Below are 23,460 nucleotides of genomic sequence, written 5' to 3' on the forward strand. Positions count from 1 at the left end.
GAAAAGTGAAAAAAAGTGCAGTTGAATACCTAGAACAAGGTGAAGATATAAATATTTTGGCCAAAAAAAATTATTATCAAAAAGACAAGTTCGTTAGTTCTTAATTTTCTATCTCTTCTATTTTTCCATATCTTTTTTGCCTGGATTTTTCAATACCATCTTGTCCCATCCCCTAAACAAGATGAAACCATTTTTAAAATAGTAGTATACATTAATAAATTTTATCATATTTATTATGAGAGAGAATGATGATTTAGGGCTTATTTTGAAATTATTTTTGTTTTATCATTCTAAGATTTGGTGTTTCGTACAATATGTTCTAAGAAAAAATAATGAAATGAGTGTTTTTCTTATTTTTTTTTATTTTTCAAAACAATAATCACATAATATCAAAAAAAATATCTGCGTTTTTTAGTTTTTAAAATAATATTTTTCTTTTTCCTTTAAAACACTTTTTAAAAATATATCATCAAATAGATTTTTTGTTTGTTCTAGAAAATATAAAACTATTTTCAGAACAGGTTATCAAATAGGTTTTTAATTCATTTTTGTATTAATTCTTCAATTCATTTCTAATCAAACAGGACCTTAAATTGTTATGAAAAAATATTTATTTTCCCAATAAGATATTTAAAGAAACATATATAAATATAGATATTTTAGTAGTTATTTATTGCAAAAACTAGATATCTTCCAACAGAATAGATATAAAAAGTGTGACCATATAAATTTCATATTTTCTTATTAATTATGAAATACCCCACCCAACAAAATGTGGTTTCTTACAGCAATACACACACGCAGAAGAATTGAAAGATGCTTTCACATGCTTCATGGTTCTCTCTTGTTATACACAACACTGATACTCTGTCGCTTGGCCTTTATAATGGAAGCTTGACGATTGCATGAGAGAAGCATTTTCTTCATTCAGTTGCAGAGAATCAATCACTTATCTCATCTTCTTCTTCTTCAATGGCTTCGGTTCTACGATTCTTCCTCTATATCGTCTCCCTAGTTGCTCTAGTAATTTTCGCCGCCACGGAAACTACTTCAGATCAGATTCCCAAGGTTCGACGATCGTGGATCTCTCTCTCTCTCTCCCCCTCTGTTTCTTCAATCCATTTTGCTATGGTTGAATCGCTCTTGATTGATCGATTTTCTTTTCTCTGCAGTCTTATGTTGTTTATTTGGGAAAATCGGCATGGAACAGAGACGGAGCAGATTCAGATCATGCGCAGCTCTTGTCTTCCATTATTCCAAGGTTGGTCGTCGTTGTCATCGTTATTATCATTATCTGATTGAACATTTACGAGGTTCGATTTCATTATGGAATTGCAGTGAACTTCAAAATTGGACTGATTAACTATTATTATTTGTCTCGTTTTTTCCATCAGAAAAGAGAGTGACAGAATTGCTCTGATCCACCATTACAATCATGCTTTCAGTGGCTTCTCTGCCATGCTCAAACAGAGTGAAGCTTCTGCATTGTCTGGTACTGATTTTGTTTGCCATCTCCTTCTTCAGTTCTTCTCCTTCTTCTCTCTCTCTCTATCCTGCCATACTCCTCTGCTTCTCCTTCATCATTTCACTTTCCTTTGCTCCATCAATAGCCATTGATAGAACTGATAGATTTTATTTTAATAATAAATCTCGCAATACAAGACAACGAGTATCTTGCTGCTCGTAAGAAAAGCGATAGAAATTTGATTTATGCAAGAGCAGTCAGGTTTTGATTCAAATAGTTTAGATTTTTTATTTTTACCGTCAATTTTTATATTTTGAAAAAATGTAAAATATAGAGTAAAAATTGCGGTTTAAATCAAATTTATTTTTAAAAAATAATTATTATGAAAAATAGAAAAAAAGATATTCATCTGAAAGTAAAACTTCAGAATCAAACAACTCTGTAGTCTCTACTATTGGAAAGAACAACAGAACACTACTCTTGGCAATCACGATTACACGAGTCTCCCGCCCTGTAGTGTTTTTTTCTCTTTTAAATTAATATGCCAATATATTGATAAATCAAAAACATTAAAAGTTAATTAGTATAGGTTCCATGTGTTACCCACAAAGTTATTAAACTTGTGAGTTTAAGCAAATTTATAATAGAGATATAAACTCAAAACATAAACTAAAATTATAACTCTATTAATAAATAATTTTTAAAAGTATATGCTTAAAAAATTAAAATATAAAATATGATCATAATTTAATTTAAATATGTTTTAAATATAAATAATTAAAATTAAATTTATCTACATTAATAAATTATTATACTTAATATAAACATTTTAAAATAGAGTAACTTATTTTTAGTATTTTTTGTTTTCTTTTTTTTTATTAATATTAGGTTTTGTCTTTTTGAGTTTTATTTTTCATTGACCGGAATCATACTGTTTCTATAAATTAAATTCTACACAGCATATATCTATCTTACTTAATGAGTTTATGAGTAAATTGATATAATTTTATGAATTAAAAACATAAAAATAACAAACTCGAAAAGTTAACTCACGAGTTTAATCAAGTTTTATCTAATTTAAATTTATGAATAAGTTAATATAATTTTATAAGTTAAAAATATAAAAATAATAAAATGTAGAGTCAATTTAAGAATTTGACAACAATAATTACGCATGAAATAATAAAATTAAATTGTAATATTCACGATATATAAATTTTGTAATAACTTTTTAAAACTTTATAGTATATATAGATCTGGGTGAAATAGCTAGTTATTATATTTTAATAAATAACATCTATTCTCTCTGGGAATTAAACAGACATAAATATTGTAATTTGAATATAAATAGCTTGGGAAGGGAATTAAATTGTGATGTCCACCAGTCAGTCTGTACAAATTATTTTCCTCACCAACCTTGGTTTGATGAGCAAAATGATATAAAAGGACAAACTACACCTAACTATACAATACAAATGACATAAAAATGAAAAGAACATTACTTTTTATGAGTGGAAATAAATGTATAATCAGTGTAACTTTGCTTTTGTCTCAATACTAGGGAAAATATAATAAATATAAATATTAAACGAAAATCATAATATGAATCATGTATAATTATTATGCAACTTTACATGATTTCATTCATTTTTCACGCACGCACGCACACAACCTCATCTTACATTCATCGTTTCATTATTAACTATCATTATGCTTTATTTCTTTATACTAAATCAATGTATTACTACTTTAAAAAAAAAACAAAATGACTAAATAGTGGTGTTAAAAAAGTGCAAAGTAAGGTTACATTTTATTTTGAGTGAAGTTTTGAAGTCAACATGTAGAATACTATAGTAAGCTAGTGTTATCTTTCTTATCTCATTCTAATTTGCTACTTAATGTTTTATGGAATTGTATTAATTAACGAAGTCAACATGTTTTATGATATAATGAATTAATAAGTTTATTTCATTCTTTATCTTGTGTTGTTTTAATTTGTACAATAAGTTCCCAAAAACCACCCAAAAATTTATCTTCTAATATTGAATATAAAAATTGTATGTTTCATCTATATATAGGTAAAAATAAAATCGTAAGTAAAATTAAAGTTAACCGAAAAAAATTTAATTAAACTTTATAAAATTTAAGCTTAAAGTGATAGTTGGAATAAAGTTAACAGGTTAACTGATTGAAACTAAATATATTTAAAAGATGACAATAAAATTCAAAAAAAAATAGAAACAAAATAAAACTGAGGAAATAAATTGAAAGTTAACCATTTTTAAAAGAAAATAAATTATGCTAGTATCCTATACATTACACTGATTTTTTTTTTTTGGCCACATACATTACACTGAGTTTAAAGCATAAGTTGCACAATCTACGATTTCTAAATATAGTATGATTCAATATAAATTTTATATTTCATATTAAACCAGCTGTTTAATATATTAATATTAAATATTGATGATTTTTTTTCACCTCAAATTAACATTAATCAAGAATCAAGATTGTACTTAAATATCATTAGATCGCATTCACTTCAATCGCCCTCCCATAAGACACAACATAAAGTCATAAATTCAATAAAATATAATTTTATTATTTCACAAAAACAGATATAATGTTAATTACTCCCCCCTCTCTCAAAATATTTATTAATTTTAAAACCTTAATAAAATATTAAGTACCGTCTTAAAACTTTGTTTCTTATTAACTTTTAATTTCATACAGTTCACATGTTCTATATTTTATATTTCTAATAACTTTCTTAATTTCTCGATACCACGACTCAATTTATTTAGTTAAATGTTTAATAAGAATTCAATTTTCAAAGAGTAGATTACGCATACAGTGTTCAGAATCAGAAATTTAAAAAAAAAAAAAGGATACTGTGTTGTTTGATTTTGTGAATAATGAACACAGGTCTAGAAGGCGTGGTATCGGTGTTCCCAGATCCAGTTCTTCACCTCCACACCACCCGATCTTGGGATTTCTTGGAGTCAGTGTCCCCCGTCCATCAACGTGTCGATCCCACATGCCAACACGTGTCCTGTGATGACGTTATCGTTGGAGTCATAGACACAGGTAACAGCTCATTTCCGCTCATGCTGCTCGGACACTCACCAAACACTAATTGCTAACACTAAATAGGTATGGGAGAATGGCAAAGAAATTTTAAAAAAATTAATTAATTAAAGTTAGGTTTTAAGTATTAAATTTTAAAAATTTAAAAATTTATTTTTTTATTTTGTAATTATATTGTGATGAATTTATAATTTATTTTTTAAATTTTAACATCATTAAAAAATAAAAAAATTGTTTTTTCTTGTTAAAATTTAGAATATAAGTTGTAAATTCATCATAATAGAATTGTAAAATTGAGAGATTAAGTTGTAAATTTTTAAAATTTAATACTTAAAATCTAACTTGAATTAATTAATCTTTTTGAAATCTCTTTGTCATTCTTCCAATAGTTATAGACATGTTTTATCATAGAGCTACACAAAGAACTAGATAGGATTAGATTTTAATCTAATTTAAAGTTTGGTCTCTTTTATGAAAAAAATTAGGTTAGTCAATCTGTAGTTCAATTTGTTCTAGTTATAATCCAAAGATTAATAAGATCTGACTTGATCCATGGGATAAAAGATTGATTCTAATAGTCTAGTACTCAATTAGTTTTTTTTCCCTTTTTTCTTATATGAAAGGTAATAATTTATTTTATTTTAATAAACTCAATTAAGAAAATAAAAATACTTATAATCATAAAAATTCATTGTAATCTCCAATAGCAACAACAACAAAAAATGTTTTATTACAATCTAAATGATTCAAATTCATTATTTCAACAATAGCAACAACAACATTGAACAAACTTCAATAACATATCTAATACACATTGCAATAATAATTTAGCATCAAACTAAATTAAAATTACATTAAATAGAAAGGTGAATTGTGAATAAAGAAAACATTGAGTTTAAACTTCAAACTATTCAAATATATTAAAAATAATTAAAATTATATTAAAAAAATTTCATAGAATTGGATTGGACTAAGTGGTTTAAGAGTTTGGTCTCTTATCCCAACCAACCTAAAAAATTAATTTAATATTTTTGATAGGGCCGTGGTAGCCTCAAGGCAATTAAGACAATTGCTTAGGGCCCAAAAATGTCATTAATATCCCCAATATGAAGGAATATGTATTTGTATAATTTTGTAATAAATGCTAAATGAAAAAATAAAGCCCCCACTTTTTCTCCCCATTGAAGAATGAAAACATTTCCACATTCTTAAAATAATATTTAATTATTAGGTTAGCCTTAATTTAGTCATTAATTATTATTTATTCTCTTTCTATAGACTACAATTCTCTATATTTTGTAAGATTCTTCAGTCTATAGATATGCATATAGATATTGCTATAAATCATTTAAAAGGCTTTATTACTTATTTAAAGAATTATAGAGAATGGTTTTGCATCTACTTTGAAATTTATAAAAAAATATAGCTACTAAAATGAACATAAATCCTAATTTTTGTGAAAAAAATATAATCATAGGAAAAAATATTTTAATGAAAATATTATTGATGAGATCATACATTCAACTGAAGATTCTTTTTATATTGGACATTTTTTATACATTTTAGATCAATCAATTTCTTCTATTGAGAGTCTATTTGAACAATTTTTAAAATATGAAATCATTTTTAGTTTTTTATTTGAATCCAAAAAATTTAAAACTTTGGATGATGATGAATTGAAAATTTTTTGTATTGATATTGTTCTGAAGTTTTAATGATAATTATGATATTGATGGTTTCGATTTATTTCACAATTAAAATTTTTGAGAAAAATATTAATAAAAAAATTAACACACCAGTTGAAATATTAAACTATGTCAAAAGATTAGATACTTTTTCAAATGTATGTATTGCTTATAAAATATTATTAATAATACCTATAATAGTTGCTACTGTAGAAAGAAAATTTTTTAAAATTAAAGTTACTCAAATCCTATTTGAAATCAAATATGTTACAAAATCGATTGAAATGAACTAGCCTTATTATTTATTAAGAGTGAAATGTTAGAATTACTCAATTACAAAACTTTGTTATTTAATTTTGCAACTCAAAAAGCTAGAAAAAAATAATATAAGGATCAATAATTTATTATATTTTAAACCTCTTTACTTATTTTGTCTTAGGCCTTACAATCCTTTGACATGGCCCTGCTTTTTGATTTCTTTAATTTTTTGAACCAATTTTTTTTACTAGACTAGACTTGTTCGGGTTAGATTGAGTTAGACAAAACAATTAGACTTTTGCATTGCCCTACTTTACCCAATTTGATTAAAATGAAATTGTTTAGCTAGTTTACTTTAAATGATTCAAATTTATCTAAAGTAATTTTTATTTTTCCTAATAAACTAATTTTAGATCATTCAAATCAATTAACAATCAAAATTTGATTTAAAATGAGTTACATTTTATCGAAAGGTAAGAGTTTTTTTTTTTAAAAAATCAATCTTGCCTTTCTAGTTTGAAATGTTTAGTGTGTTTTTGTGTTTTGTTTTTATAATTTTAAAAACTTTTAGTGACGGATGTATATAAGTAATTTTTGAATAAATATTTTATACTAAAAATGTATTAATTATGAAAATGTAACTGCCACTTTCTGAATTATAAAGTTGATTGCTATCCACCAAAAAAAAAAAAAAACTAATGTCATAAAAGCATATGTCCTTGTTTTGGAGAAAAAAGTGATTAACTGTTTCACAAAAAATATATTAAATTTAATATAAATTTATGACACCTAATAACCTAAATTCTTGAAGGTAAAAAAAAAACCAAAATTCTTTCTGCCCAACAAACAAAGGTAAATTTTGAGACTTGTTTATTAATTCTAAATTTCTTTTTTTTCCTGCCAACTTATAGTTCTAAATTACATCCAATAACATAAAATAAAAAATTATATACTTAATCTTATTTATATGTATATTTTTTTAATTAAATTAAGAAATATGAATTTTTATAAATTATTTTTTATTATAAATTCTTGTTATTAATTTAACTGATACATTAAAATTTATTTATCATAATTTAATTAGGTATAAATATATTAACTATATAAAATTAAATACGTGAGTTTTATCCTAACATAAAATTAATAATTTTAAAATAAAATATTTATAATTAACATATGTCCGCAATCATTTGCTATGTGACATATTTTAATGACATTAAATGCCTTGAGGGTCAAATAATGTATTCTCACAAATTATAAAATATTTTTAAATAAAATTATATATATTAATAAATTTTATTAAATACATTTTATAACTTTAATTTTTTAAAATAAAAATAAAAATTTAAAAAAATATATTTTATTTTGAAAAGAATATTAAATAAAAAATATATTGAAAAGTGTAATATTAAAAAAATATTATTAATAAAATATTATTTTTGTTAAAGTATTTTATATTTTAAAATGTTAATTTTTTTTAAAATATTTTTTAATTTAAAATAAAAAGGAGCAGTAGAGAAGCTAACTATAGTTAAACTCCACCGACTTGCCTGAATAAATTTGAAAAATTTAGGTTTGGGATTGAGAAAAGTGTGCACTTTTTACATTTTATTTGCCTCGAATAGGTTTCAAAAAGATTACGATTAGGCTCAGGCAAGGCTGAAGTACATGATTCTTTCACTGTTTTTTTTTAAAAATCAAGTTAAATATTAATTTATTTTTGTTAAAAGTAATCAATAAAATGTCATCTGCTTCTGTTCGTCACACGAGTTAAAAGTACATGTATCTTAAAATAATCTTAAAAAATATATTTTATATTAATTTTTAAACTTTTACACCCCAATTTTTATTAAAAAAATAATTGAGTCTTCTGTAATTTTTTAAATATCTCTTAAAAATATATTTTATATTTTTATAATAATAACAATATTAAGTCATAAAATAAAAATTTAAATTGTTTAAAAAATAAGAAAACATAGAAAAGTATCTAACATTTAACAATTTAGACATTTAGGCTAGCTTAAATAAACTAAAAAACCTAATTTGTTAGAGCATGATCTAGTTATGAGTCCGACTTAAATAAGTTTGCGTATCATATGCTATGCACAAAAGCATATTGTAAATTAATATATTTAGAAAATAAACTATAAAAACTTTAATTTATTTAAAATAGTAATTTTTTCTCTTTTTTAAATATACAATTTTCACCAAAAATGTATTGCATTTTATTTTAATTTTATTATTATAATAATCTCTGAACTAAATTAAACATAGTTTCCCCAGAAACTAAACTAAACTAAAAGTTAATGAATAAATAACATTTTATTTAATTTTTTCACATCCATTCGTAGATAAATAAGCCAAGCTGGCACATGATACATTCCTACCCTTGATAGCGAGCAGCATGTCTTAGGAACGCATTTACCAACGTCTTTACTGTTTTAATTATGTGACTAAAAAAAATAACACTGATTTTTTTTATAAATTAAAATAAAATATGTAATTTTAGTCATCAACAATTTAAAATAAAATATAAGTTGTTTTAATGAAAGGTTTCATTTAGTATTATTGCCACGGAGAAGATAGTGATGTTGGAACAACCCAAATAGATACGGGTAAGGGCCAGTGGGATGAGTTTCAACATGCTCCTCACATGGCCTGCCTTCAACTCTCCCAATATCATCTGCTACCAGTCCCCCATCAGAGATTTTTCACAATTATAAAGTGAGGTTTATAAATATAAAAAGAGAGCTCGATCCAAAAAACCGTTTAAAAGCTGACATCTTCAGTAGCCCCACTTCACGACATTTAACTTGAACCCTTGCTAGTCAAGGCCTTGTTAGAATGGAAAATCCTTTGAGCTTATATAACACCTTCCTCTCATTGAACCCACAGACATTGAAATAATGAACTGTGATCATTATGGAGTTGTGACAGCAGCATATGCTCTCAAGCTTAAGTTATTGGTGGAAGACAGCAATTGTCAAGAGAGATGATTGGGTACAATTCATAATGATTATATGACGCACCCTTGAGATTAAGTACACCTCATAATGATTATATGACTCACCCTTAAACTTCATAACCATGCATCAATTTCTCCTGAAATAAAGATCTAGTATGGTCATTCTTATAGTGAGCACAAGCCAACTAGGCAAGGAAAACTAGACCTCAAGTTGTTTGGTTGGGTCGGCTGACCAAGTCCGAAGTTCAATAAAGCCGAAATGTTGGCTTATCATTGCTAATGAAATTCCAAAAGGAAGGCAAGGTGAAAATTGATAAAATAATAATTGAAAATCTTGAAATAGCTCAAGTGAAGTTTAAAGGAAGAGCTTTCACTTCACAGTGCCGTATACCCTTTTTATGAAACTGACCTTTTAATTGTACCAATGTCATGAACATAATTTTAAAGCAAAAGCTCATCAAAAGATTTAACTTGTTGAGTGAAAGGATCCCCCACACTTATAAATTTTACTCAATTTGTTAGACCCTCTAATGTGACAGTCATGACAGAGCAATGAGGCAGGCACGAAGGGGATCATGAGAGTCTCTTAGGAATATCCTGTTTGGATATGTCTGCTGGACCATGTGGATTACTAGATGTGACTTCCTTTCCGTTGAGGGAAAATGTTAGATGAGAACAAGTGGATGAACTCATGACATAGAAAGCACGTGGGTCTGCCAAGTGGAGATGACTAGATTGGATATTGGTTTCGTAAACGCTCGAGGGTCTGCCACATGGGCGGGTGTTTTGAGGAACTGTATGAGTGAGTGGATTTTGGGATTCCCCAAACAGAATTGATAGCTCACATCATGATGCTGATCTAATGGGAATTACAAAGAGATTGATGCTAATTTAGAATTTAGGGTGCCGAGACGCCAGAATTTTTTTAAGGTGTGATGAGGCAATTAGGGTCACTTTCTAAATAGATCTATGAGGAATGATCCACTCCGATGAAAGCTAATTTCAATGAGTTTAAAAAGCATATCTTTCAATTGCATGCATAGAGGTTTCTTTATTTATTTATTTATTTTTTTTGGGCCAGGCATAGAGGATTCTATACAAACAAATATATGCAGACAAATAGAGTTACGAGAACCTAGTCTTTTGTTCGCAGCAAATACACAAAAGATGAGGGAAGCAAGAAAGCCAGAAAGGTGTTTAGTGCTTCTGAATTCAGAGTGAACGAGTCAGTTTTCACTATGGCCTCCCACACCCATGTAGCTCCCATGCACTTCTTAATTCGATAGTTTTCGGGTGTCCATGTTTCTGAAAACTGTTCCCACGCATTTCGTAAAAAACCGTTTTCATTAACATCCGGAAAAGTCCCCATCTAACAATGTGGGCTTGGACTTGGGTTAAAGCTTGATCCACCGAAGGTGAACTTGCTTAATCCAACACAACCCTTTTAAGTGACTTTCCCAAAGTAAAATGAGAAATAGATAGATCAGACTGATGAGGCTCACATGTCAAAATATATAAGACCCCACTATATTATATGTCTACCTTTCTCCTACATTAGAGGGAAGGATACACTCATGAATGTTAAAAAAAAAATGTTGAATTGGCTTCTAATGTGTTTATTGAATTGGTATAAAGAGGTCAATAAATGAGCAAATCAATAGCTAGGTATGCACATCATTTTTTGGTCGAACTGTGCATTTAGATTTTTTTTTTGTCAGAACTGTGCATTTAGTTTGATAAACCATCAGTGTTCAATCACGATTTCTTTTTTCTTTTTCTTTTTTTTTTTGAAGCTGACATGTTTGGAGGAAATGTTCCTAAGCAAGTGTAAAGACCTCTTGTTGAATATAATCTTTGATTCCCAAAAAAAAAAAAAATTAACAAAATAATTTGTACTATTTATCCTCAGCACCTAATATGCACGAAAACTAAAAATATGCATTTCATATTTAAAATAACAATTGAAACCCATCCTCAACATTCATAATTACTCGAATAAGTGGAGATTTTGAAGTTTCTCATGCATTCTACATTCCTACATTGTTGAAATATGTATCCTTAGGAAGTTGATCGTACTGACACATCAAGCGCCGACAAATCCCAGTAATGTGAATAACACCAGACTTCCCGTTAGTAGAAGTTTCTGTATTTTAAAGTTTGAACTTTGAACCTTCCATCCATTTTCCGTTGAAGCTTAACACAGACTATAAAATTTCATCAATTTCTAGCTAACATGCTATTTTATATTCATTGAATATTTATTATTCACCCATGCCTATATTTGATCTCTTCTCAAGGGATTTGGCCTGAGTCTCCAAGTTTCAACGATGAAGATATCGGGAAGATTCCCTCGAGATGGAAAGGAACTTGCATGGAGGGTCATGATTTCATGAAATCCAGCTGCAACAGGTGATCATATCCTTCTAATTTATAATTTTTCAATCATTATCTACTTGGAATATCGCAGTTACAAAATAGTTTATCTGTGATTCAAAATCTTGAATCAACTCCTTATGGTTCAGACCCAAAAAAAAACGAAAGCTTCTTTATGGTCTTATTTATTCCCTTACATTTTGTGAGCTTAAAAAAATGACGAGGGGAGAGAGAGAGAGAGAGAGAGAGAGAGAGAGTTTTGTTCAAAATATGTTGCTTCCATACTTTAGACAGTTTCTTTCTGCCCAAAAAAGAAGACGACAATTTCAATATTATGACTTATACTTGTTCTATTTTAATCTTAGCACTGACTAAAAAACATTATGAAATCATCCAAACTAATTTTAAACAATAATGAATTGTTTCATTGTCCATGTTCACACACACACTGGAAAAAATTTAGATCCAAATCTATTCTTCCATACAATTCACATCACAAATTGAGTTTATCAACCATTATAATTCTCAAGAGTGTCGCAGTATAATTGCAGGAAACTGATAAGAGCAAGATATTATGATCTTCAATATGATGACTTTATACTTGTGCCATCTTAATCCTAGCAATGACTTCAAAACATTATGAAATTATCCAAACTAATGTTAAACATAATTTAATAATGAAACTTTTCATTCATTTGATATCCACACTCCCTTTGGATAAAATTTAGATCCAAATCTATTCTTCCATACAATTCACGTTACATATTGAGTCTATCATCCATTATAATTCTCAAGAGTGTGACAGTATAATCGCAGGAAACTGATAGGAGCAAGATATTATGATCTAGAAATTACACTGGATGGTAACAAGACTCACCACCTAAAAGGCAGAGGGTCCCCTAGAGACTCTGTTGGTCATGGCACTCACACTGCATCAACAGCAGCAGGCAGCAGCGTTGAAAATGCTAATTATTATGGCTTAGCAAAGGGAACTGCAAGAGGGGGCTCGCCTTCTACCAGGATTGCTGCCTACAAGGCATGCTCAGAAGATGGCTGCCTTGGCTCCACCATTCTGAAGGCTATTGATGATGCTATAAAAGATGGAGTGGACATAATCTCCATCTCCATTGGGCTCAGCTCACTCTTTCAATCAGACTTTTTGAATGATCCCATAGCCATTGGAGCATTTCATGCTGAAGAAATGGGGGTCATGGTGGTGTGCTCTGCAGGGAATGATGGCCCTGATTCTTACTCTGTTGTCAATACAGCTCCATGGGTATTCACTGTTGCGGCTTCTAATATTGACAGGACCTTCCAGTCAGCTATTGTCCTTGGGAATGGGAAAACTTTCCAAGTATGTCTCTTGCTTATCAAAAAAAATTGGGAGGATATCAATGAAAGACCTTGAAAGAATTTAATATCTAACAAGAATTTCTAATGAGTAAACATTAATAAATAACAAGTGAAATTATTATTTTAACAAGTATCCAATCTGTCTAGGATCCTTGTCAAATATTACATTTTTTAAGGGGTCCTTCATTGATACTCTCCCAAATTCTAACGTATACCCACGTGTGCACACACCCACAGAGCCAATGCAAACGGACATAATGATACACTAAAAGTAGGTTTCACCAAACGTCCATATTCCCTTTACCTATTGTATACAAAATGAATCTATTTCTAGACTCGTGTCCCCTTCAAAACGGGGGAAATAAACTGTACAGGTAGATAGGTTCAGAGACTTTCTTTGAAGTGCTGGAAATATAATACATTGTGACCTTTGTTTTCTATGCCAGGGTTCCGGCGTCCACTTTTCAAACCTAACTCGTTCAGAGATGTATCCTCTTGTCTTCGGAAAGGACATTGCTGCCAAATTTACCCCTGTATCAGAAGCAAGGTACCTTAGAAGTGTCATCCATATGAATCTGGTAGTTTCACTAGCAAATATCATTTCATGCCTCATATTTTTCAGGCCACTTTCTTTAAACATGCCAATGGAAGTCCACTCAACTTATTAAAGATAAATTACAAAATTAATTATAAACAGGCAAGGCACAGGCACAATGCATCAGGGTTTGGTCCACTTATCATTTGTTAACCAAAACTACTTTAGAATTTCTCTCCATTCAAAGCTTACATTCCCTGCTACTTAGTTTTATATAGGAAGCAGTATTCCCATAGGCAGTTAGTAGCATTAGTACCAGTAACATACGACTCATGATTGTAAAGTTCATAAATCAAGTACTAAGTTGCTCATACTAGCATATCTCACAGTTACAAGTCCGAAAACTTCCCCTCAAAATTTAGTTCTCTATTTTCATTGAAATGCAGGAATTGTTTTCCTCGATCAGTAGATTACACAAAAGTTGCTGGCAGCATTGTTGTTTGTGTTGCTGATGATCCAACTGTTTCAAGGCGAATCAAGAAGCTAGTTTTACAAGATGCAAAGGCCATGGGGTTGATACTTATTGATGAGGACAAGAAAGATGTTCCTTATGACGCAGGTGTCTTCCCCTTTACAGAAGTTGGTAATCTTGAAGGGTATCAGATCCTTGAGTACATAAACTCTACCAAGTAAGCACAACCAACTTCAAAATGCTTATCATTTCTCATGCTGCAGGCTGCACCATCTTCGTACTCATAGCGATTCTTCTGCATTTTTTAGAAAAATAAAGAACATGCTCTCATTTTCTTTCATCTGAATTCCAGGCTGCTAATACAACATGAAAATCTCTAGTTATCTGAATGTTCTTAGAAGTTATCACCTTGATATCAATATATACATACACATATATTAGCATAGCACCTTGCTTCACATCTACAGTTTTGGATAATTGAGTTTACTATCAAACTAGTTCAAGAATCTGCTCACAAGCTATAAGTGGAAGGAAGAAGGTGGAGACATAAATAATAAAGGTTAAACAGCTAATGAAAAATCATGCATGCGTGCTAAATGATGATTGTCTGAACAGTTGAGTAAAGGGTTAAATAATTAATACATAGATTGCAAAGGTATGCTAACCCAAAATCATTATTTATGCCTCTATGGCAGGAATCCAACTGCAACAATCCTTCCAACAACAGAAGCTCCAAGATATAGACCTTCACCAGTTGTTGCATCTTTCTCATCTAGAGGTCCTTCAAGCCTAACAGAAAACATTCTGAAGGTATTTTTCCATCGCATGTCCCTATATGCAAACTAACCTATAGATGGATATACAATTGTACAAGACCATGACATTTACAAGGCTTTTCTTATACTAACTACAAAAACTCCATTGGTCAGCCTGATATTATGGCTCCAGGAATTGGAATTCTAGCTGCAGTGGTTCCCCAAAATTCTGAACCAGGAAGTGTTCCAGTTGGGAAGAAACCGTCCCTATATAGCATAAAATCTGGTACATCTATGGCTTGCCCCCACGTGACAGGTGCTGCAGCACTGATAAAATCAGTTCATCATAGTTGGAGTCCTTCAATGATAAAATCAGCTCTAATGACAACAGGTTCCATAAACTATTCCGTAACTTTTATAGTTAAATCATATTTTGGCAACCAACACATAGATGGATTATCAATTTCATCTCACGTTTTTTTTTTCTTTTAATTTAGTCCCTCAATCATAAAAATGCTTTCAATGTTGCCATTCTAACCTATCACCATCCTCAAAAATTAACACAAAAGCTAACAAATTGCTGACTTGGAGTGGGGGACCTGAGATGTGAGTTCACAAATCAAGGTAAATCATAAATGTCCAAGCCAAAAATTGAACGAATTTATGGATGGAAAGAGGGTGGAAAGAAACATTGAAAACAATTTAAAGGTTCGATGGCTAAATTGAAAGAATTGATTTGTAAGTGGACCAATTTAGAGATTTTCTCTATAATTTTATCAATATGCTCTACAGTGTACAGAAAAAGGAAAGTTACACTCACCCTGTTTTGTTTCATTTCCAACTTTCAGCAACAATTTACAACAACATGAGGAAGCCTTTAACCAATAGCTCAAGCTACATTGCCAATCCACATGAAATGGGAGTTGGAGAAGTTAACCCACTTAGGGCTCTCGACCCTGGTTTGGTCTTTGAAACAAATTTGAGAGACTATGTCCAATTCCTTTGTTATTATGGTTATTCACAGAAAAACATAAGGTCTATGTCAAAGACAAACTTCGGCTGTCCAGAAAAGTCCAGCGAAGGCCTTATCTCCAATATCAATTACCCATCAATCTCCATAAGAACTCTGAGTAGGCATCAGAAAGCACAAGTAATAAGAAGAACAGTCACCAATGTGGGTCCCCCTAACGCCACATATATCGCAAAGGTGCATGCACCTGAGGGATTGGCTGTCAAGGTTGTCCCCAACAAACTTATTTTTGCTGAAGGTGTAAAGATGATGTCCTATAAAGTCTCATTCAATGGGAAGGCAGCTCGTGGTGGCTACCATTTTGGCTCTATAAGATGGCTTGATGGTCAACATCATGTCCACACAGTTTTTGCAGTCAATGTTAAATAATTTGATATTATAAAGGTTCAGCAGATTATAAGGCATCAAAACCCACACAAACAAGCGCACACACTGATATAGATAAACAGAATACAAAGAAAATCATATATGACTGTGTTCATTATTTTCTACTTTAATTTATGAGTGGGAATAGCCTTATTTTATTCACTAGTCTCTCAGACTTCATAATCAATATCCTAATTTCTTGGGCAGACACAGCCATAACTGCTGATTCAGGTCATTGCTATGTTGTTAGTTGAAAAGTGACTCTGCAATACACTATTGTGCTTTTTACTACTTAAGAAAACTATATGACAAATTGGGAGCATTTAATGAGGCTATTTGGTTAAGACGACTGGTTAGCAATCTGGATTTAAGACACACATAATGATTGCTTAATGCTTTAGCTAAAGGACAATGCTTTTAGCAAAAATCAAATGTATAAAAAAAGAACCAAACATTCATGTCATTTCTAACTTCATTCAGGAGATTATATTTCAAGGTACCATTATGGTTTAAAAGACAGGAACTACAGAAACAGATATAATGGCCATGCCGATTACCATATGAGTTCAATCACTTCTTGGACTAAATTAGCATTTGCAATCTGAGTTGCACAATTGGGTATTGGAGAAAGATACTTAAGAATACACTAAAAATTTGTGCAGCCTGTTAAAAATCAAGCCTAGGTAAAGATTTTTCATGTGATTGTGCTTAGTTACAATCCTTGACTATATAACAAAGGATAAAATCCAGATCTCTAACTACAATTTAGAGCATGAAAAGGAAGCCACATTGCTTCATGTGAACTAATTCGAAGCTACATGGACATTCTTTTGTCAGTGATACAGTTTGGACAAACACAGCAGCATAAAGGAGACAAATATCATGAGATATTGGTGGATGTAAGCCAAGCCACTTTTGTATTATTCTCCATTTTTTTCATCTATCAAGATCTCAGACAATTTTGCCCAGCAGGCATAGACTACAGTTGGAATCACCTAATTTCCTATGTTATTATACTTCACCATTAATCAGTAGCCGTTTCCACCAATTCCAGCAAAAACAATTATTTTCCCTTTATAATCAAATAAAGATATCTTACAGATAATATAGTAAGTAAAATAAACTTGCAACAACTATACAACTCACTGCTACTACCATTACAGTGCAAAGCAGAAAGCAGACTGAGAATTTGGCTCAGAGGGTATAGAAATCTTCAACACCATTATTGTTGCTTCTTTTACAAATTTAGAAGACTGAGTCAGAATTTCAGAAACAAAGGCCATCCTCTATATTCATATTTTTAAGTGTGTATGTATTATTTCTCAAAATCTTCATAAGCATAATAATACCAAACGTTATTTCAATTACAAGCTCAATCATATAAGTTCATTTCTATCAAAGATCAATACTACACCATACCTTCAATTGCTCACTTCGTTTCTAACAAAAGATCAATCATCTTCGTCACCACTCTCATCACTGAAATAGCTTGCTTTCTTCGCCTTCTTCTTCTCCACAACCTTGTCATTGCCAGTCAGCAACCTTTCATCCGCCCCATTATCCACAATAGAAGCCCAATTATCATCCGCAAACCGGTCCCCACCGTCGGATCCATCGTCATCATCCTCCTCGGTCCGCCGGTACCCGCCCCCACCACCGCCTCCGCCCCCACCACGTCGTTCACGCTTCGGAATCGGACGTTCCCTGGGCCCCAGTTGATTCCTGGGACACTCATAAGACAAATGTCCTGATTCCCCACACTCATAACACCGACTCTTATCCTTATAAACCCTTTTCTTTATAAATTCCGGAGCTCGGCCGTTATCGGCGGCGATGGAAGCAGTCAAGGTCCTACCGTTGAGGATTTTGCGGTTCATCTCGCGCACGGCTTTTTGTGCATCATCGCGAGAAACGTATTGGATGAAAGCAACGCCACGGCTCTGGCGAGTGACTCGGTCCTTGAGAACAGTGACTCGGGCGATCTTGCCGAAGGTAGAGAAGAGGGTATGGAGGTCGGAGTTAGTGAGGGAGAAGTCGAGGTTGGAGACGTAGAGGGTAGATTTAGAGGGAGCTAGGCCGCCGGAGCCACCGTGAGTCTTGAGGGTTCTGTTGGGGTTTGAAGACGGTGCGGAAGAAGCTGAAGAGGAAGCATAGCGGTAATAGAAGATGTCTTCTTCTTCGTCACTGTCGCTGTGCTTCTTCTTCGGCATCGTTTACTGAATCACAGGTGAGGCGCTCCCACCCAGGCCTAAATGCCGTAGTCCAGCGCGGGCAAAACTAGCAGCCCTTGCCTTAGCATGACTCCTTATCAACGTGCATCCGTATCATCCTAAAAATCGTTAGTAGAGGGTAATTAGAAAAATTCAATCATAAATGAGTTGGGGGATGCTTAGAGGGAGTTGACAGACTTATTTGTCTACAGCATTTGGATTCGGTTCGGTGTTGTATCGGGTAATCTGTGTCTAGTTAGAAAATAAATCTGGGGCAACCTTCTCAATGCTATCCACTGCGGCAGCCGCTGCATGTGTCACGGCAAATGTCCAAATTTTTTATATAATAACGAGAGCTCTAGTTTGAAAATCAGAAAGGGGAAACAAAGAAGAATGAAGAAGCATGCGCCCGGCTCTACTAGGGCTTCCATCTACTGGTGTTTAGAGTGTTTTAAAACTTTCAACCACTTCTAATAAGTTCCCTTCACCTCATCCTTCCCTCCTCTTCGTCTTTAGCTGGACTTTGAGTTAGAATTTGTCATGAGAAAGTGATTTTTAGACTTAAAGGCTTTAAGTCTAAACTCATTAGCTAAAATGAAGGTAATGGAAAATTGTTTAAGCTTTTTAAATCTAGAAATGAGGGTTTTATGTGTCCATAAACTTGGCTTCTCATTTATGGACAAAAATGAGTAGTTAAAGAGTAATGAATGTGAGTTGAGATTGTTGGAAACTATTAATGGTGATTGTTGGTGTAGTGAAATTAAATAGTACTAATGGGAGTTAATGCACCTAATGGTTATGATTAAACTCAAGAGGTTGAGGCCTTTGGATGGTTAAAGTGTTGAATTGAGATTTTTTTTTTTGGTTGAAAGGGAGGGGAAAATATCATTAATGGATAAAAAAACAGAGTTTTAGCCATAAGCCAAAGACAAAGGTATACATAGAAACAAATCAAAACAATAAATCAACCAATCCCCTCGTGGTCTTGTTCAACAATTGAATTCTGTAGCTGATCATCTTGGAAAGCCTTAACATCTCTATCCAAAATAACAAAAAGAGAGGGTAAGTTTCAAAGACCCAACTCGAAGGTTCTAATACCCTTTTTAAAGCAGTGGTTGCAAGGTGATCTATGGCAGAGTTTCCTAATCGCTTAACTAGGGAGAAGTGCAAGTTATATAAAGAGGTAGAGGCATCTAAAAGGTCTAATAGTAAGTTGCGATAAGACTATTTTCAATTAAACAAGCTTCTAGTGGTTAAAGCCTTAAATGGCTCTTGGAAGTCTACTTCAAGAACAAAACGTTGATGGGCCAGCTCAGAAGCTAAGGTTGTGATATAAAGAGGTAGAGGCATCTAAAAGGTTTGATGGTAAGCTGTGATAAAACCATTTACAATTAAACAAGCTTTTAGTGATCAAAGCCATGAATGGCTCTTGGAAGTCCACTTTAAGAACAAAACGTTGATGGGCCAACTCAAAAGCTAAGGTAAAAATCAATTCAATAGCCTTTTTACAAGCAAGTAGTTCAACCATGAAACTAGAATCAGTAGCAACTAGTTTACACCATCCCTGGATGAAATTACAAGAATGATCTCTCAAAATAATACCAATACCTACTTGACCCGAGGAACTAATATAGGAGCCATCACATTTCACTTTATGAGGCAACCATATAGATGGTTGTGTTGACACTGCATTAGTTAATGATTTTCAACAACATTAGCATTCTAAAACTTAATAGCACCTGCATTTGTGATTGAAACAACCTTGAAAGGGTCAATTTCAGCAGTAGAAAAAATAATGGCTGACCTCATCTTCCATATATTCTAGCAAAGATTAACAATATACATTTTGTCATAATCATCAAGTAAGCTATTTACTAAGGTCAAGTTAGAGCACCATCTATCAAAAGTAGTAATATCATTAGCTTTGATTCTAAAGGATAAATAATAGCTATACCAAGCTTGCTTAGCCCAATTATAAAGCAATAGAAGATGCTTGATTCTTTCATATTGCTTAAAAAAATAAGGCAAAGTAGATTAATGGCACATTTTCTTTTGTAAAGAGCCTCTTCAGTTTCCAAAGACTTGTTAGAGGTCTCCATAAAAAAAATGTTTAATCTTTGGTTGTAGTTTAAGGTGGCAAGTACCTTTCCAAAAATCATGTGGAATAAAAATAGATGAGCTTAAGGCCTTGCTAACACCAGCAATCAAATCAGTCATAGCTTTCTTGTAACTCAACTTAGCCACATAGTAGCCATTATATGCAGCAGCCCAAACAACAAAATCAACAATAGAATTTCTAAGAATTGGAATTTTCAAGATATTAGTAATAATATTGTTGGAAAATAGGTTAGATAAAGATGAAAGTTCCCATTTATTATTAACCATCAAATATGAGACAAGTAACCCTTCATTTTTATCAACTCTATTATTTCCAATAGCTTTAAAGGAGGGCATGTTGAGGATCCAAGGATACTTTTAAGCCATAATGTTTAAGCCAGAGCCTACCCTCTAACAAAGGTCCTTAGCAAGAAAATATCTCCCTGCAAGGAGGTTGCTCTAAGCCTAAGATGCTTTAAATCCATGCTTAGCCTCAAGAAAAGATACAACAGGAAAATAAACACTCTTTAGTACTTTCACCCATAATTGGTCATAATTATGAAGAACCTGCCGTGGCGATTTAGCAAGAAGTGCATCAGTAAAGTTCATGAAGTCTTGAAAACCAAGGCCCCTATCATTTTTTGCATTACAAAGCTTAGATCAAGCTTTTAGTGAATGTTATTTCTATCATTAGATTGACCCCAAAAGAAATTAGCTACCATGCTATTAAGTTCTTTGTATGTTCTTTTTGGAAATTTGAAACAGAGCATTAGGTAGATAAGAATAGCATTAATGATAGCTTTTATCATTATCTCTCAGCTAGCAAAAAGGAGATGTTTGCTTCTCCATCCCTGAATTTTTGTACCAACCTTATTCCTCATATAAGCAAGTGCTGCTACTTTAGATCTACCCTAAAAGATAAGCAATCCTAGATAAGATCCAAGATGATCAACAGTAGGAATGTGAAGGAAATGATAATTAAACTTCATTTCTAACATCAGTAAGAGTGTTTGTAGAGAAAAACAAGGATGACTTATCTAATTGATTCATTGCTCTAAGGCCTTATAATAAATCTAGAGTAATTCCTTCACAATGCTACAATTTTGTCTTGAACCTTCAAGGAAAGGATAGTGTCATTTGAAATAAATAATGTGTAAGCATGGGACAATCATCAATGAGTTTAATGCTATATAGGTCACCATTAGTAGTATGGAAGTTTAGCATTCAAGAGAGCATATCATTAGCTAGGATGAATAGGTAAGGTGAGAGAGGATCACCTTGTCTAATACCTCTTCTAGGTATTACTTAAGGCATGATTTTCTATGCTATTTGAATATTAAAATTTGTGCATCTCATAGCATATAATTCATTTGATCCACAATTCACAAAAACCTAATTTTTGCATAACTTCCTTAAGAAACTTCAATTCAAGCCTATCAAATACCTTATTCATATCCGTTTTTAAAGTAAAGGCATAATCTCTAATAGTTTTCTTTCTTTTTAAATGAAGAAAGACTTCTTACACTAGAAAGATATTATCATGTATAAGGCGATTAGGCACAAAAGCACACTGTTAGGGGGAAGTGCACACATCTAAGATAGATATGACTCTATTGGCAAGGGTTTTCTATATGACTTTATAGGCAAAATTGCACAAACTACTTGGTCTAAATTGAGTGATTGACTTTAGCCTATCAACTTTAAGGATCAAGATAAGATTCATTTAACTTGTTTAGTTGAGTGCCACCAAATAGGAAGTTATTAATAAGAGCATGAAGGGAGTTATTTACCTCATTCCATGTACTTTGATAAAAGTGACTAGTATAACCATCTGACCCTAGAGCGTTTATAGCTCCAAGTTGGAAAGCTGCTTATTTGATCTCTTCATTAGTAACTGGTACAGTGAGTAATTGATTTTAAGAATCCAAGATACATGGACATAACTCATCGCCGAGAAAACATCATATACTTGCCCCTTAGCAAATAAGTCTTCACAGAAGTGAGTAACTATTGTTGCAATATCATCTTTAGTATCAGCCCATAGGCTATTAGATTTTTTGAGCTTCACAATCTAATTTCTTTATCTTCTAATTATGGTTGATATGTGAAAAATATGTGTATTGAAGTCGCCAGAGGTCAACTAGTTCACACGTGAACATTGCGACTAACATAAGATTCCTTACCTTGCTAAAGGTGCACAAGTTCCTTAAATAGAAATTGAACTCGTTCTTAGCTTTCACTGGTAAATCTGCCACTTTTGATTAGATTAATTTCTTTTAGTGTTTTAATCAATAGTTTTTTTAAAGTTCAAGAAAGCTTTCTTGCTCTGAATAGAAAAAAGCATCACCACAATGATAAGTACAAGAGATAAATTGTGAAATAATAGCAGTATCAGTCGGGTTATTAAGAAACTAGTTATTTCATACAATATTTATAAAATCTATATTTTAGGCCCACAGTGTAACATCTTAACATTTTAGAACTTGAATTTAAGGAGTTAATAAGGATAAATTGGTAAATTAGTGTATTTAATAAATTGATCCCATTTTTAGATCCCTAATATGCTTGTTGGAACTTTAGACAATCTTATAAGTGGCTTAGGATAAAGTTTAGGCCAACCGAGCTTAAGAGCAAGGCTAAAATTTGGGCTTGCCTTACTGTGCCATTTGCCATAATTGAAGCACCATGCATAGTGATAGATAGGATAGATTTTGGATAAATCTATCACAAGGTAGTTTAAAAAACAAAGGAAATAAGGAAAGAAACACAAAAGGCAATGGAGAGGGAGCTTTGGGTTGCTAGGGCTTTA

At 31.7% G+C, this 23,460-nt stretch overlaps 2 protein-coding genes across 11 annotated transcripts; one reads left to right on the forward strand and one right to left on the reverse strand.

Moving 5' to 3' along the window:
* The first annotated feature begins 846 nt into the window (after positions 1 to 846).
* LOC129313057 (CO(2)-response secreted protease-like) lies at positions 847 to 16,506 on the forward strand. Its single transcript, XM_054955887.1, has 11 exons — positions 847 to 1,068; positions 1,173 to 1,261; positions 1,395 to 1,492; positions 4,391 to 4,552; positions 11,758 to 11,869; positions 12,650 to 13,187; positions 13,633 to 13,733; positions 14,168 to 14,410; positions 14,889 to 15,003; positions 15,123 to 15,339; positions 15,797 to 16,506. The coding sequence occupies exons 1-11, from the start codon at positions 973 to 975 to the stop codon at positions 16,345 to 16,347; spliced, it is 2,322 nt and encodes a 773-aa protein (XP_054811862.1). The 5' UTR covers positions 847 to 972; the 3' UTR covers positions 16,348 to 16,506.
* On the reverse strand, positions 12,504 to 18,986 carry LOC129313058 (U11/U12 small nuclear ribonucleoprotein 31 kDa protein-like). 10 transcript variants are annotated; one of them, XR_008593846.1, is made up of 5 exons: positions 17,764 to 18,986; positions 15,769 to 16,074; positions 14,859 to 15,275; positions 14,196 to 14,488; positions 12,504 to 13,717 (listed from the first exon to the last, which is right to left on the reverse strand). XR_008593846.1 is itself a non-coding variant. In XM_054955889.1 (3 exons), exon 2 carries the CDS (start codon positions 18,552 to 18,554, stop codon positions 17,796 to 17,798), a length of 759 nt encoding a protein of 252 aa, XP_054811864.1. In that variant the 5' UTR covers positions 18,555 to 18,673; positions 18,753 to 18,986; the 3' UTR covers positions 12,504 to 13,717; positions 17,764 to 17,795. The 10 variants fall into 10 exon arrangements, 5 of the variants coding, with proteins under 5 accessions (XP_054811864.1, XP_054811866.1, XP_054811867.1 ...); XR_008593844.1 differs by having other exon boundaries at positions 14,859 to 15,306; XR_008593847.1 differs by lacking the exon at positions 15,769 to 16,074.
* Positions 18,987 to 23,460: the final 4,474 nt, after the last annotated feature.

The sequence above is a fragment of the Prosopis cineraria genome, unplaced genomic scaffold, assembly GCF_029017545.1.
Source record: "Prosopis cineraria cultivar Desert tree isolate PC_DT_omini unplaced genomic scaffold, ASM2901754v1 PC6, whole genome shotgun sequence".
Lineage (NCBI taxonomy): Eukaryota > Viridiplantae > Streptophyta > Magnoliopsida > Fabales > Fabaceae > Prosopis > Prosopis cineraria.